We start from the raw sequence: 15695 nt of genomic DNA, 5'->3' as shown, positions 1-15695 counted from the left end.
CAAAATATTCCACTGACATTTTTAATCCAAATCGAGTCTTTATTCCAGTTCACTTAAAGCAAAATAAAATGTTCTCCCCTTACATTCTACCTGTTCTCACTTCTTCCACTTGAAATGAGCTATCTTTCCTTGCACAAAATCAACTTTCTGTCCTGAGTGCATCTGCAGTACTTGTAAAGCTGCTTGTTACATCGCCATCTAGTGATTTAAAATCATTGCAAAACTTACCTGAAGATGTTTCACTAACAACCAAGTCACAGTGTTGAAGACCCTTACTTGCCGGTGCAGTTGCCCATCCTTATATGTGGAATGTCTAACCGAACATGAGTGATTTCCTAGAATTTGAAAAATTAATCTTTTCTCTGCTGTCAGTGTATTTTTATAAAAAGTAGATGCAAGAGGAGGGAGGAAATATGCCAGAAAGTCTTGAGTATAGAGCTAAAAAATATACCAATATATCCTTTTAAAGAAGTACTGATTTGGTGTACTGAAGCATAGTAGCACTAACTGAAAATTACCTGTGCATTTTCAAGCTAGAGGTCTCCTCCATTCTGTTTGATTTTTAACACAATCTGTATTATTTGTTATTCTCTTCTTGTGTTGAGTGTTCATATTAAGCAACAGTTAAGATGGCATGGGAAACAAATGTACAATACAGTTTTAAAACATAATAGAATTGTGTAGCCAGAACAAGGTTGCTTTTTTGTTTGCCAGTTATAAAGTGAGCAGCTGTGGGATGGTCATATATACACGGTCTTCACATTTGTAAAGGTGGGCAAAATATTATAGAAGACCAGGTGCTGCTTTTGATTTAGATATGTGGTAGCACAGGTGAATAGGATGTTTGGGGGGAATTTCTTTACTGAATGCTTCAAAACAAGCAACAACTGTTAAGCATATCTGATTTTCTGCTTTTATTATTTACAGATGTGCTAAATGGGCAAGGACATAATTTCTAATCAGAGAGACCCACAGCCCTTTTACTTCTTGCAACAAGATAATTTCTTACTCTTCTTATCTCTCAGTGTCCTGTATCTGTTTCTGTGTTGTGAGAGGCATTTTCACTTGGAGTTGCCAATAGTAATAATTTTGTCAGCCTGTGGATAGCAGAGAGACTTTGGTCAGATAATGTCTGAAAAATTTATGTCTGAAAGAAGAAACATGGATATGCCAGCGCTTCATTATTTCTGAATAGTCTCCTTTGTAATGGTAGGCTCTGTTACCTGTTAGCTGTGTTACCTGTGTAAGTATCAGTGACTGAAATATCCTTCCTCATTAGTTAAACCAGGGTGCACCTATTTAAAGTATCTTTTCTTTTGAGTCAACAGAGGGCGAGATGAAGTTGTGCTTTCTGGCAGTATTATACATAGGGATTCCTCCACCATTGGCATTGGGTTCCCAGGAGCCACAAGAAAGAGTTAAAATATGAGCTCCTCTGTTTTCAGGCTGGATGCTTTGCACTGGCAGCAAATTAACCGCCCTCCCCACCATCATCTCTCCGTCCTAGTCCTGTATTTAGTCCATTGTCTTATTTACTCACTTCTGAAGTGATCTTTGGGGTACAGTTTGGGTTTAGCAGAGGACAAGTTTCTTGCAGTGCTAGAAGATAAGACTTACATGTAGTTGACAGCCTTTTAAATTAAATGCATATTTTGATGGAGCCAGAACTGCTTCTGAAAGCTTGCTTTACACAAATATATTCATCAGCTTTAAGACACTCATTATACATCTTATTTCACTAGATTTGCATCCTCTTTTTTTGACATCTGATTTTCAAGCTGAAATACTGGAATCTATATCTGCTTGTAGAAGTGGTGAGGAAAACACTGATTGCAAAAACCAGACATATCTGGAAGAATTTTCAGAAAGAAGTCAGTATAAATATCTTTTTACAAGGTGGGAAAAGTGAGTTAATGGCACTAAGAAAGTAATTTTATGAGGTTCCCTTGCAAGCCAGAAGAAGAGCCAGGAAATAAGAAGTTATCAAATACTGAGGTGTTATCCCTAGAGAACATATGAAAGGGAGCTTCACAAGCCATCTGGAAATTTAAATCTGGGGTTCCCTCTCTCCTGAACAGTCTTATCAGCTGTTTCCATGTCCTTTCAGTGAAGTATAAGGAAAGTCTTCACTCCCTTGAGCACTAAGATGACTCTGTAAGTCACACACATCCCCATATGCTGATACAATTTGTCCCTAAGAGAACAGAAGCTTTAAAACCCACAAATTAATTTTCTTTTTATTTTATGTCTGTGCAAGGCTAATTACTGATAAGCTGACTGCACTGGTGACTTGTATTACTGTGTGGGAGTCATCAATTTACCTCAATAACACACTGAGTAGAGAACAGAGACAGTTTTTTGTTCCTTGGGCTCTATTATGCATTTAGAACTATGCTACGTGACTTTATACTTTGTCTTCAGGAATAAATATCATCATAAATTGGGCTATGCATATATAGATTTAGTTCATCCTCACATGAGAGATTAGAAAGTTATCCTGACTTTAAATGCTGTTTATGGTAGAAAGGTATTGATAGAATTTTGTTCACAGCATGATGAAGGTCACAGACAGTAGAAGACAACACAAATGACCTGCAGTCTTTCTAGAGAGGATCTGATTTTTGCTATGACAGTTTAAGGACTTGCGGGAAGTCCAGCCCAACTGAAGAATACTTTTCTGTCTGAAAAACTGCATTTCTTTCCTGTTCAGACCCAGGACTGAGGAAAACTCTTCTTCTCTCCATTATATTCTCCACTGAAGCTCATTAATCTTTTTTCTCTAGTTGCTGTTTATCCTCAGCTGCGTATTTTGGATTCTTTCTTTCCTGTTGCCCTGTGAAATCAATAGGTCTCTGCACTGACTACTGTCCACGAATTACAGAGCAGGGTCTCATGGATCTGTTCAAAATTTCTTCAAAAATAGCAGTATAATTTCGTAAGAAGCATAGAATCAAAGAATCATTTAGGTTGGGAAAGACCTTAAAGATCCTTGAGTCCAAACATTAAACCAACACTGCTGAGTCCACCACTACGTCCCTCAATGCCATATCTACATGTATTTCAAATACCTCCAGAAATGGAGGCTCCACCACTTCCCTGCGCACCCTGTTCCAGTGATTAACTATTCTTCCAGTGAAGAAATTTATCCTAGTATTCGAACTGAATCTCTCATGGTGCATCTTGAGGCCATTTCTCCTTGTCCTGTTGCTAATTTCGTGAGAGAAGAGGCCGACCCCCACCTGGCTACACCCTGCTTTCAGGCAGTTGTAGAGCATGGTAAGGACTCCCTGAGCCTCCTTTTCTCCAGGCTAAACATCCCCCCCTACTTCACCCAATTCTCCTAAGACTTGTACTCTAGGTGCTTTCTAGATGCTTAATTGATCGCCTTTTGACATGATCCAGCAGGCCTTTGTGCTTCTGGCTGCATTAGTAATGTCTAAAAATGCAGAGGACTTGAGCCTTTTCCTAGTTTTGTGGCATTCTTAAAGCCTGTAGAATGATTTCTGTAGGAGTTCTCCAGCACTGAATAATGTGCTTGCCCAGCCTTTTTTAGAGGAACAGATTGGCATTTGGCAGCGTTATTTTGCCCTCTGCTTTTCACAAATCTTTTAGAATCTTTTACAGCTCTAAAGAGATGACTTGAGAACTTACCCTGCAGTCAAATTTAGATAGAGTTGGCCTGTGTGGTTTTAAAAGCTGTTGCAAGGCAGGGACAGAACACATTTAATTTTCTTTAGAATCCCTGCTAAAAATTAAGGTATATTTATGGTCCTGTGCTGTTGTATGAAAGCAAATTTGTATGGTTATTTTTCATTGTCTGCATGGAAATGTTTTAGCAGATCTTTGTATTTCTAAGCCAACATCAGACTGACTCTTCCTATTTTTTAAAATCCTGTTAGGGAAAGAAATAGCTTATTTCTGAAATTGGTGCTGAAATTGGTATTCATATCACACCTTTGAACTTATTCTCTTTATGAGGTATGTGGTATTAGTTGGAGTAGGACATCACTCTATAAATAGCTTAAGTTCAAAGGAATGAAGAAATACACAGCAATGCCTTCTTCTCCCAAAAAGGGAAAAGAGCATTTTCATTGAGTGGTTTTCTGATCAGCAAATAAAACCAAATTGTTGCACGATCTCTAATGGGCCCTCATGCTACAGCACTAGGAGTGCATTTAAAGTACTTGATGACCTTTGCTTTGCTGTTAATTTCACCTGAGACGGTAAGCAAAATTTAAAAAAGGTCCATCCATGATGGATAGTTCTGTCGTGAGCAGTTCCACTCAGTGGTCTAGCAACCATTGGACATTTTGCCTTTGTGTACATTGGATCATGGTGCATGAAGGTGATTCTTGGAACCTTGCAATGTAAGCACCCAATACATTAATTTTGAGAGGTGTGGATCTTTACTGCTCCATTGACTATTCCATGAAATTAGCTGTTAAAAGTACACTGTCAGGGCAGGTCACTTTGTATCAGAAGGGAATGTTCCCTTTAGTCATTTGTAAACCTTAACATTTGTTGGAGTGATACTGAGAGTCACTAGGCATGATCAAATAAAATACGAGTGTAGAAGTGTTACTTCCTGTGGTGAGGTGGCTTATTGGCATTGCTTTTGGTTCATATTAAATGAGCATCATGTTTCATGCCCAATAATGTTGAGCCCAATAATGTTGAACCTATTGGGATTTCCACAAAACTTTGGTTTATCTATTTACAACCATCTGCTATTTGTGTTTGGAGTCCTTTTTACTTATGAAACCTGGCATGCAGTGAAGAACTGCTTGATGCACCATCGTATCACAAGAATTTGCAGTGCAAAAAATTATATGGTATGCCTGTTACAGAAACTCAGGTACTGGGGCTCCTGTCAGTCAGAATTCCACTGAACATGATGATCTAAAAATGTAGATCATAAGGGATGATCTGGTTCAAATGGGGTTTTGGTAGGTATGACAGTGTGAAGGGAAGTAGGAGTACTCCTGAGGTCATGAGAGAAGTCTGTCACAGAATCAGCTCTGCTGTCTCCCTCTCCCTCTGCTCCTTTTTATTCCCAATGCATTTTAATTTTCTCTCCAAATGCACAAATCTGTCAGCCTAAGCTGATGGGCTACAGCAAGAAGGAAGGTTGTGAAAAGGAAAATGGCTGAGAAAAAAATAACATGCAACATCTTGGTGTCTCGAGAATTATTATAATACACAAAAATAGTGAGTAAGGACTTGGTATGCAAGAGTAAAGGGATTTGTAATAGAATGTAGGTAACACCTTAATTAAAAAAAGAGAAAGACAGAAGGGCACAATTAGTGAACTGCAGGCAATACAAATTTGAATTATTATATTATTCATTAATTATCAGGGTTTTTATAGCATTTCTTTAATCAAGGCATTTTTAGTTTAAGTCTAGCAGATGGTATACCTTGTAGTTCACAGTAAGAGACTGGCCATTATCTTGAGCACCCAGGTCCGAAGACGTTTGGAGCTAATATACATGACTAGAGTTTGATTTTCACGTGGAAATTTTTTGTGTCCGCTGAGGTTGCACCAGCACTATCAGAGAGATCAGGCTGGGTTCCTAAAAAGCTATCTGTGGGTGAAAGTGAGGTCAGAGCTGTAGGGAGAGGTAAAACTCTCATCAGAGCAAATGGTTGTAGTGGCTGAGGCCATCACAGCTGTGACACCTTTCTGCAACACTGTGGAAAGTTTATTTGTCTCAGATATCAGATTATCTGTTTGCAAAAGAGATCACACATCATGAAACAGGATGGCGAGGTGGGGTCAGAAACTAAACAAAGTGGTATCATGTGCTTAGGTCCAGTGCACCTAATAGAATATAAGATCCCTTTCTGTAAATATTGAGATCACCACATCAGCAGTGTTACAAAATGGAATTTAGGGTAGACATACTCAAAAGCAATCAAATCCCATTTTTAAATGTATCTCAGTAGTAGCACTTCTCTGGAACTCTTCTGTTGTTCTTCAAGATACATGTTAAAATTTTATTCAGTACAACTGACTGGCAGATGTAAGTCATTCATGACCGTGGAATCTCAAAAACAGAAGGTTTAGATGATTTGAATTTTCTCAGCTTATGTCACACTGTTGAGGGGCTTCCATTGTCTGGTAATTTAGATTTTACATTGGCCAAGTAACTGCACTTCAACATGCACACTGATTTGGTACCCTGTAAGTTTGCTCTCCTTCTGGCGCTCTACTCTTCTGGGAGAGCTGCTGTGCTGAGATCTGACTCCGAGTCAGTGGTGCTTGCTGGTACTGTAGGTTTCTCTCAGTTCACAGGAAACATTTGAGTTCAGAGCTCCTTGAAGTGACTAAGTGTGGGACATCCGTGAGAGTCGTGGGTGGTTCCCTGCCCCCTTGTCCCATATTTAGCCTGCTGTGGGATCATTACAGGACTAGGCACACGCAGCTGCCCACACTGTGTCGCCCACTGTCCTCACCTGGAGGGCATTGCCAGAGCTACAACATACCCCTGCAGCAATACCAGGTGCCAGCATAGATTCACATTTCAGAATAAGCACTGTTTTCCAACATGGAAAATTTCTGCTGAGTTGCATCCCATATTCATCCCTATGCTGAATATACAGGAAGGAACATACAAAGGCCCTTTGAGCTGTTGCCTTTTTCTCAACCTGGAAATGAAACTCTAGATAATTTTAGTAAGGAGGTAATATAAAAGTGGATCTTTATTTTGGAGGCCTCCAGGGGCAGTTACGGAGAATGTCCACAAAAGCCCAGCCCCCACGGGGGTGCATACACTTTTATAAGTTTGGTAAATTAGCATAATTTACAAAAAGCGCCAATCAGGAGCACAAGTGGTGATGCAATTCCCCCTGGGTCAAGCCCCTTCTAAGTCTTCCCTTCCTCGGATGGGACTGTACTTTGTTGATGAAAATGCGTCTGAAGAGCTGTTTTTCAACCTTGGTAGCCAGAGAGAACCAAGATAGGACAGGGGCCCTTGGAATATGTTTTGTCTTTCTGCCTAGGAAAAGGGCATGGGAAAGTACTGGGAAAACTAGCTAGAATGCAGTAATAGGCTACAGGGCTCCAAATACATGTGCAAAGAATACAGAGAGTACACAAAAGAAAAAAGACAAACATCAAAATGGCATCAGAGCTGGAGTGAATAAGCCTCCCTCCTAAACTTCTTTTCCCAGGACTGACTACTACTAGGACGGATGGAGGAGGGCTAGGGGGACTCCGTGCATGCGTACTTTTGTCTTTTGCTGGCTGTTCCCCACGGTCAGCGCTCTCATGGGTTCCAAGCCCGTCAGCTTTCCGCAGCGAGAAGCAGGTAAGGGGCGCAGGTTGGGGGTGTGCGGGCCGTCCCGCTGGCCAGGGCTGGGAAATGGTGTGGCCAGCAGGTGGCATCAGCAGCACGGGCCGGCTCCAGCATCCCGGCACAGCCTCCTCGGGCTGCGCCCTGCCGGCAGAGCCCGCCCCGCGCTGCCTCCCGGCTCCGCTCAGCTCGGGCCCTCTCCGCACCTGCGGACACGCTGGGGGCAGCTCCTCGGCCTGCACGCTGCACGGAGAAGACTTCCGAGCCAAGCTTGGTGGTGCTGTGTTCAACCTGACGCCTGGTGGCACAACTGGTACCGCTCCAGGCGTTTTGGAAGGGTCACGACATCTGAAAGCGTCAGCATGTAAATTTGACAGGACTGGGGGCAGCTTTCAAGCCGTGGGTTTGAAAAATAACTAAAGGAAGAAAAACAAGGTTTGCTAGCTGTACGCCCCAACATATGTCTGATACAGTCTTTCATAGTCCAGGCAGCACTTCTGAGGCAGGTGTCTTCTCAGAACAAGGTCTGGTACGAGTAACTCCATACTATTTCTGTTTGCTCGACTCCTTCCATGGAAAAAGGTACATGGCTGCGCAGTTTTGCCCACCCCAACAGCCTCCTTATTCCGTGGTGGGCTTCTGATGCTCACCTTGTCAGAACTGGTATTAACTGCGAAGTTAATGCTAGTTTGCTTATCTTTAAGTGTTTCAACATGTATTCAAAAAAGGAAACAGATGCATAAATATACAAAACCTTCTTACCCACATGTTTTGGTATTTTTTTCGCTTAAAGTCCTGTCTCCTACCTGTGTGAGTGAGCTTTTAGCGTTATAGTACCTTGAAGCTTGCACCTCACTGGCTCTTCACTGCATTTTATACTGCTCACATAAATTGTAAAACTGTCTCTGCACAAGTGGATTTGCCTCATGTACTTAAGGAGTAGTATGTGGAAAGAAGGGCATGGGGAAGCAGCCATGCTGTTTTGCTGCCAGCACCTTCTGGAGCATATATGGCTTCATGAACTCAGGGGCTGACCATGCCACTTATTTTCAAGAATATGCGTGTTTTCCCACCTAAATAGTCTGGCTGCTAAACCAAATGGCTTCCCAGGCAAGCACTGATACCAGCAAGGGTAGAGATCTATGCTCTGAATTACCTTCTACAGGAGGCTACCTCAGTGTTTCCTAGAAGGGTAGAGACAAGCCAGCCATATCAGGTATTAATGCAGACATCACTTATATATATGACAGGATTGTATTAGGTCAGAATACAAGCTTAGTGACCATTAGAAGGAAAATACAGACAGATAATCTTACTGCATGCTCCTCTGCGAAGGATTTTGACTCACATTAGTAAAATTCTACTAGGAAAAAATTAGATCCATGACTTGTAAAGTGGGTGTTTGGGAAAAAAAGGGATACTTTAATGTACTCAAGAAAAAGACCAAGCCAAATTCTTCATGTAGCAGATTATGCTTTTGCAAAAGTCTTACTGTGAGATAACTAAATCAATGAATTAGAATTTTTTGAATGTATGGGGGTTTTCTAGGCTAGAGAACTTTGCAACAGCAGTAAGTGCACTGATGCAGTTATGTATAGATTTTGAATCCTTTTGTATTTGATTTCTGGATGGAGTCTTTGGGTGTACTCCATGTTCAAAGCTGCATACTTAACAAGGCCAAGAAACTTCTTAAAGTGAAACCTGAGATTCTTGCTGTCAATCTACAAAGTAAAATGGAGCTGTTACCAAAAATCTGGTAAAATAAAAAACTCCTTAACACCAATACAGTATTAAGAAGCAGGCACTCTTTATTTGACCAGATGCACAGGGGGATAGCTCCTGTGAAGGTCATACATGGTGAGTACAGTAAAGTTTTTGTTTACATAGTGTATTTTGCATACATATTCTTTGATTGTCCCAGAATAAACATACATATGAAAATAGTTTCCCTAAAATCCCCTTAACTCATGTGCTCTCCTGTCCTGTGGGTCTCTTCAGTGGTGCCTAGTGGTCAGGGACCCCAATGTTACGGTTGATCTAATAAGCTGGCAGGGCACTGGGGCTGGTGAACTTCCAGTTCTCCTTCTTACACAATGGGCATTGAGCAGTTTCATAGGCCAGTGGTCTTTGAGGAATAAGCATTGTGTTAGCTCACCAGGTGTAGACAGTTTATCATCTAGTAACAGAGTGACAGGAGTCCCATATTGTAACAGAACAGTAACTTCACCTGGAGTGTTAGTATTGGGCTATGCATGCTAAAATAAATAAGGGCATTGAGTTCTCAACCCCAGAATGAGGACTTCACCCATGTGATTTATTTGTCATTTGGCATTCTTTCCTTGTGAGAGAATTTTTAGTCTCCTCTCACAGTTTTGAATACTGTCCTAAAAAACAGGCACTGCTTGGACAAAAACTGGGACTGAGGCAGGTATAAGGACTAACAGGACAGCCAGTGGCTGAGAAGTTTTGTTCCAAGCAGCTGGCTGAATGACAAGAGTTAAATTGATGGCAAGCCAAGGCAGTGTAGCCTTGAGATAGACTCAGGAAGGAGAAGACAGCCTGGGGTATTGTGAGTAACCTAGATGTGCACCTGCACAACCCCTAGCAGCAATTGCATTGTGCTCATCTTAGACAACTCTGTTTTTCTAAGCTGTATATTGGTGTAGGTATTTTATAAGACAAGCCACACAGTCCCCAGTGGAGTTTTTCTTGGAATTATGATGTTGCCACTTCCTGAAATATGATTGGGTTTTTTTTATCTGTGAGTTTTCTTTTGGTTGCAAAGTAAACAAATTAAGCTAACACTCAGGATGAAATCAGCAACATTTGGGACCACAAACTTCATGGGTTTAGGTTTCAGCCAGAGCATATTATTTTAGCTTTTTACTGTAATTTTTTTCCCCTCCAAAAGTACATTGGGCTTCATGCCAGCCAATTTTCTCAGTGGGTTTTTTTTTGTCTCCAAGAGATTTGCAGAGGTCTGAGGATCTAAGGCAGCTTGTGGATTTCTTCTTGGTTGCTTCTTAGCTCCTACTCTGTGACACTCAAATTCCCCTTTCTCTGTCAGTCTTGCCAGAACATCTTAGAGCCCCCCAAATTACCACATGCCTTGAAAGACACAGCACAGTTTATCAGTTTTCTCTCCAATTTCAGAGCTTTTGGGTTGCAGCACTCCTGTCTTTCACCCTTCCTACGCAGCTAGGAAGTCTAGAAACTTGTTTTATTGCTTCTTCATGAAAATGGAGCTTCTTACCTACTTTTGTACCTACAGAACCTGTAGTGAACATGATGAAATTCTTAATTAAATCGCAGGCATTGGTACTATTGTTTCCTTCCTGCTTTGAAAGTGACAAGTTTAAGTTTTCAGTGTTGTCAAATGTCCCTTAGCATGACTGTCAAATTTGTAGGAATGACATAATTGAAAAAGGCTTCTCCAAGGAATATGAAGCTTTATTCATCTTTCTACTCTTCATCTGTTTCTACTCTTCATCTGTTAAAGTGTTACATAGTACAAATTACATCAGAAGTTATATTGCACCATAGAAATAAATTTCCGATTCTTAATCCAGTGATAATTCTCTTGTTTCTAAGAGAAACTCTGGTTTTGCCACTTGCAGTTTCTAGATTTTCTTCAGTTTCATGTACCCCCATGTCATTGTTTTGCAATAGAGAAATACTTTTTCATATCACTTCTCCTAAACCATGCTGTACCTAACATGCCTTAAGGTTGTGTCCCTGTAAGGGCCCTTGCACAGCAGGTCTGAAGTCACAAGAGTTTTTTGTGTGTGACTGAAACTTACTCCTTGTAGGGAATCTGTGGAGCACGATGTCAGGTTCATTGAACTGCTGTTCAAGAAAAGCACAGAACAGGTGATAGTGCATGATACTACCTTTCTGTCTAACTCATAAAAATGCACAGAAATCAAGGGCAGGCTCTCAAATGTCATATGACATTTCTGTAATGCTGGAGAAATACGGGTATCATCTGTGTTATCGTTACACTTTAGCAGATGGCCAAGAAGTGAAAACAACTTGCCCAGAGCCATCCAGCAAATGAGGCCTTGAGGCTAATCAAAGAAAATGATGTTTCCAGTTCTTTAATTTTAACCATGTATGAAGTGGTAAATAGTCTTTACACCTAGGAAAACATTAAACACTTACAAGGCAACACTGAGAAATACAGCACCCAATATTGCCCAAGAGTGTCTTTCATCTCACTGCTGTTAATCTGCAGCATTTAATGACCAGATTGACACTATCATAAAAGTTCATCTCTAGCTTCTATGAGCTTTTAAAGGAGCACATTCCTCAACGTAGTAATATATTTGTGTTGTCTTTAGACAGTGGGTCTGTAAAGCACTAAGTGGCAGGTTATTTTCATTTGCTAATAAACTTGTTAACTGTTTTGCTATGAATCTGACTTGTATTAACTTCCTTCCTGTGTGCAATAACTCCCCTCTCATTCTACGTAGGATCGTCAGCAGTGAAAGCATGGCTACTTTAAGAAAAAAGTCTCCAATATGTGAGGAGAAAAGTGATTTTTATGGTACATTAGGCTGACAGAGTAAATGTTCATTTGTCTTCAATATGGTAATCTTTAATATGTAATGATTGTCTTGTCAACACTACAACTTTGACAGGTGCAAGTTAAAATCTGTTTCATAACGGAGAGGCAGAATCATAGGACCAAAGCATGAATACCACCCTCAAGAAACTGCTGTGCAGCAGGGGGCACAGGGGGTGGAAGGTGGGGTGGTAAATTGGCTTCCTGCTGGAAAGGACTGTTAGGAGAAGGCATTCTGTGGGCATTTTGATACGTACAACTTGTTCATTTATGCTGTATGTAGTGTTCTCTGAAAAGAAGCAACCACGGAAAAAACCTTACCTCCATAATCCCAGCCTAAGCAGCTCACCTTTTCAAGCAAGCAGCTCTTCCCTTGGAATTTGCTCTCAGAAAGATTTTAAGTGGTCATGCAATTCTTTCTTGCTTGCCACAGCACTCGTGCCCTTTGCCAGCCATCAAAACTCTCAAATTTTAGAGCCAAAAAGCTCTACATCCCACTGCCTAACTTTTGAAGAACTAAGGGAAAGGGGCCTTAAAATCATGTATATTACTGCGTCATCTACCAACTGCTGATCAAGCAATCCTGGGAAACAGTGAAAAATTTAGAAGACAGTCATACTCTGCATCTGTAAAGTAGCAAGCAAGTTGGGGGTAGTCAGAATAGAATATGCCCTGGATGTAGTTGTAATACACAAAATTAATGAATTGGATATCCCAAAAAACACAGGGGTAAAAGAGGGTGAGTGAATTTCAAGTAAGGATGCAAAGAAATTTAAAATTTGAAATATTTTATACTGTAATAACAATGTGTAAACTTCAGACTTTCCTCCCAGTTACTTGATATAAAATTCCAGGATGGGTGAATTAGAAAGAACTCTAAGGACTCTTTTATCAAAAATAGTAAGTACTTGGGATCAAGATGGGGTGTTTGCCTAACTGGATTTCACACTGTTTTGCTGTTTGGGTGAAATATGGATAATAATGTTCTCAGTGTTACCTTATACTTTGCACATACAAATTGCCATCAACAAAGTGAATATCCGTAATAAAATACACCTGCTCCACGTGGCATTTTGCCTTTTAAGAGAAGCAAAGTGATTCTCTCAGCTAGATAGATTGCCTTTGACAGCGAACCATGGAAACTGATCATGTTTTCAGGTGAAGTTTTCTGACCTGAGAAGAACAAAGAGACTGATATTTCTGACTTCAGAGTATGAATTCTGCAAAACACTGCAAGGTGTAGGGGTCCATGGAGTATAATACTAAAAATACCCCGATATTACATCTGGCATCATGTGATGTCCATTTCACAGCAGTCATTCCAGTGTTGTTTGCTTCCTATGTAAATTAATGTCCGTACATCAACAGTGTGACAGTGAACGGAGTTTGATTAGTCCATTGTTCCAGGTTGAAATATAGCTCTGAAAAGATATTTTTGTTATAAAAGCTAGAAATGTAAATCAGCATCACCATACTTGCAGGTGTTGATACAAATCAGGAATTTGCTGCCCTAAATAGGTCACAGGCAGAGGCTAGGACAAAACAGCAAATGAAAGACATGTTGCGCACAAGAAGCAGTAGATTGTACTAAACTCCAAAATAGTATGTCTTGAAATACAGTGATCTGAAGTCACATGGGGGGGATTTTTTCTGTCTTTCAGACTGAAAATACCATTTTAACATACTTAGTACAGATAACCTGAATTTAACCCAAAATAAAAAAAAAATTCTGGCAATGACAGTGGGAATTTACAATTCCAGAAGACAAGAAAAAAAGAAAGAAAAACAAAACCATGAACAACCTGAAAAACTTCCTAAAGTATTTCCTTTTTTTTTTACTTGCTATCAAACTCATGAAGTGTAAATCTCTACTTATTTTTATTTTAAATAATTTTTAGAAGTTCAGTTTAATGATTAGTTTATTATATTATTTGTGGTAATAAAGCCCCACCAAAAACTCAGGGGGATGTGGTAGTTTTTCTTCTCTAATTTCTTTTTGAACTTTTGCTAAACTATTTCTTTTATATCTGTGGAGAAAGAATCTGTGAATTATGATGACATCTCTTGGCAAGTGCTGTCTTCAGAATCATGTAGCTGTCAAAATATGTGATGAAGTCAAATGGCCTTAAGGGAGGAAAATGTCATTCATTTGTCATCATGACAAGTGATATACCTCTGTGAGATAGTCTGACAGATTAAAGTTTATCCCAAGAATCAAGAAACTTACTTTAATGATTGAACTCCCCCACTTCACAGTCTACCAGCTGTGTCCTTCTTCCTCCCTTTCTTCCTTGCTCTGCACTTCACCCTAGACAATTTTGCTAGCTCTTCAGTGTGAGGTTTCCACCTCAGACCCTTCCAGGCTGCCAAACACACTTCTGTTTCCTTGTGGTGAGATCATCCAGGGCTGCATCATCATCTGCACTTTCCAAAATGTGTTTCTTTTTTTTTGGCCCAAATCTTCCATGGTGCAATCCCTGGCCATGTTATTCCACCTGCAAATGACGGTAAGGTTTCTATGTCAATGCTCTTGAAATATTTTTAAGTTACTACTGAAGAACTAAAGGCTTGTCTTTTTCCTTACCAGACAAGCCCAGCTCCCTCATCCTCTTTCCTGGGTCATGTTCTAGGCCCCTCATCACTTTGATAACATTAAATGCTTCAGGACTGAGTTCTCTGACACAGAACTGAAATTCTCAAAATATCTCAAAATAAAATTTTGAGAATTTTATCCTCAAACCTGCTGCTGGTAGTTGTTTTGTGTCTGTTGTTTAGTTTTGTTTGTTTGAGTGGAAGACAGAAAAGGAGGTGCTAAGTCTGGGATGCAGATATAGAAAATTGTTATTTCTGCTACAGGGACAAAAGATGATTGTATGAACAGAGGTGAAAAAGTTGTGTGCTCCTTAGTGAAATGTCTCTGCCTTTGTTGTGCTAACAGTTAAGCTAGGTGGAAATGTTAGTTTTGCTTGAAACTCCTCATTGTCTGCCAGTGTTTCCCAGTGGGACTGTATTTTGCTTCAGAGATGTTGCAGGAATTTTAAGGATTCTTAACAGCAGCTGTATGTTTGGGAATACTCTCTTTCTTTGCTGCCTGTAGTACTCCCTGCTGATGTGCTTTGATCTGGGTCTCACCTCCTTATACACTGAAGCTGTAGTTTGGAGAGGAAATAAAGTTTTAAAATTTCCCGTTGAGGTACTTCTCTGTGTTCTTGCAAATCAAGTAGATGATAGCAATAAATAACAGCATCCTTGTCATGACTGGAACATCGCTGACATTCTTGCTTGTGTATCAAAGGAGGAACAGAAGCTCATCATCCCCATGCTCTGCTACTCTGAGCAACCAGGCTGTGAGCCTCAGCCCATCAAACAGTACCATCCTGATGCTTCTGCTGAGATCAAGAGTCTAAGTTCAGACTCCAGAGATACTGTAGTGTAAAATTAAATTTATAACAGCAAACATCCAGGAGAAATGGAAGGATGGATCTGGGGGCATAAAGGTTGTTTATAGTAAAGCTAATGTATAGAGATAATATTCTAAGTACTCTTCCACATTTTCTTCCCAGTTAAGTTCCTTAATATAAATTTGGGTTGTATTCAGTGCTTACACAACCACACAGAGTTTAACAGAATTACGCCAGAAAGTTTTTGCTAGAGAAGGAAGTAATGGATAAAAAAAGTGTTCATGCAACTTAATAGTTTACTGCCTGCAAAATGCCTTTAGTTCCTCCAGTGGTACCTGTATCAGAGCAACATATTGTCATTTACTGCACTCTGGGGAACATTGTAATTCAGAAGAAAGCTGAGCACTAGCTGCCAATGTATCAGAGCTTACAGCA

At 40.2% G+C, this 15695-nt stretch overlaps 1 protein-coding gene across 2 annotated transcripts in view; it reads left to right on the top strand.

Annotated features, from left to right (window-relative positions):
- The first annotated feature begins 7198 nt into the window (after window positions 1–7198).
- Window positions 7199–15695, top strand: part of NRG1 (neuregulin 1) — a 431945-nt gene continuing 423448 nt past the window's right edge. For both annotated transcript variants that reach the window (XM_010400016.4, XM_010400013.4), the window contains exon 1: window positions 7199–7310. In XM_010400016.4, coding sequence (XP_010398318.3) covers window positions 7223–7310 — 88 coding nt within the window. In that variant the 5' untranslated portion in view covers window positions 7199–7222. The remainder of the gene's footprint in view (window positions 7311–15695) is intronic.

Source organism: Corvus cornix, chromosome Z (genome assembly GCF_000738735.6).
Source record: "Corvus cornix cornix isolate S_Up_H32 chromosome Z, ASM73873v5, whole genome shotgun sequence".
NCBI classification, from domain to species: Eukaryota; Metazoa; Chordata; class Aves; order Passeriformes; family Corvidae; genus Corvus; species Corvus cornix.
This window is presented reverse-complemented; position numbering and strand designations above follow the sequence as displayed.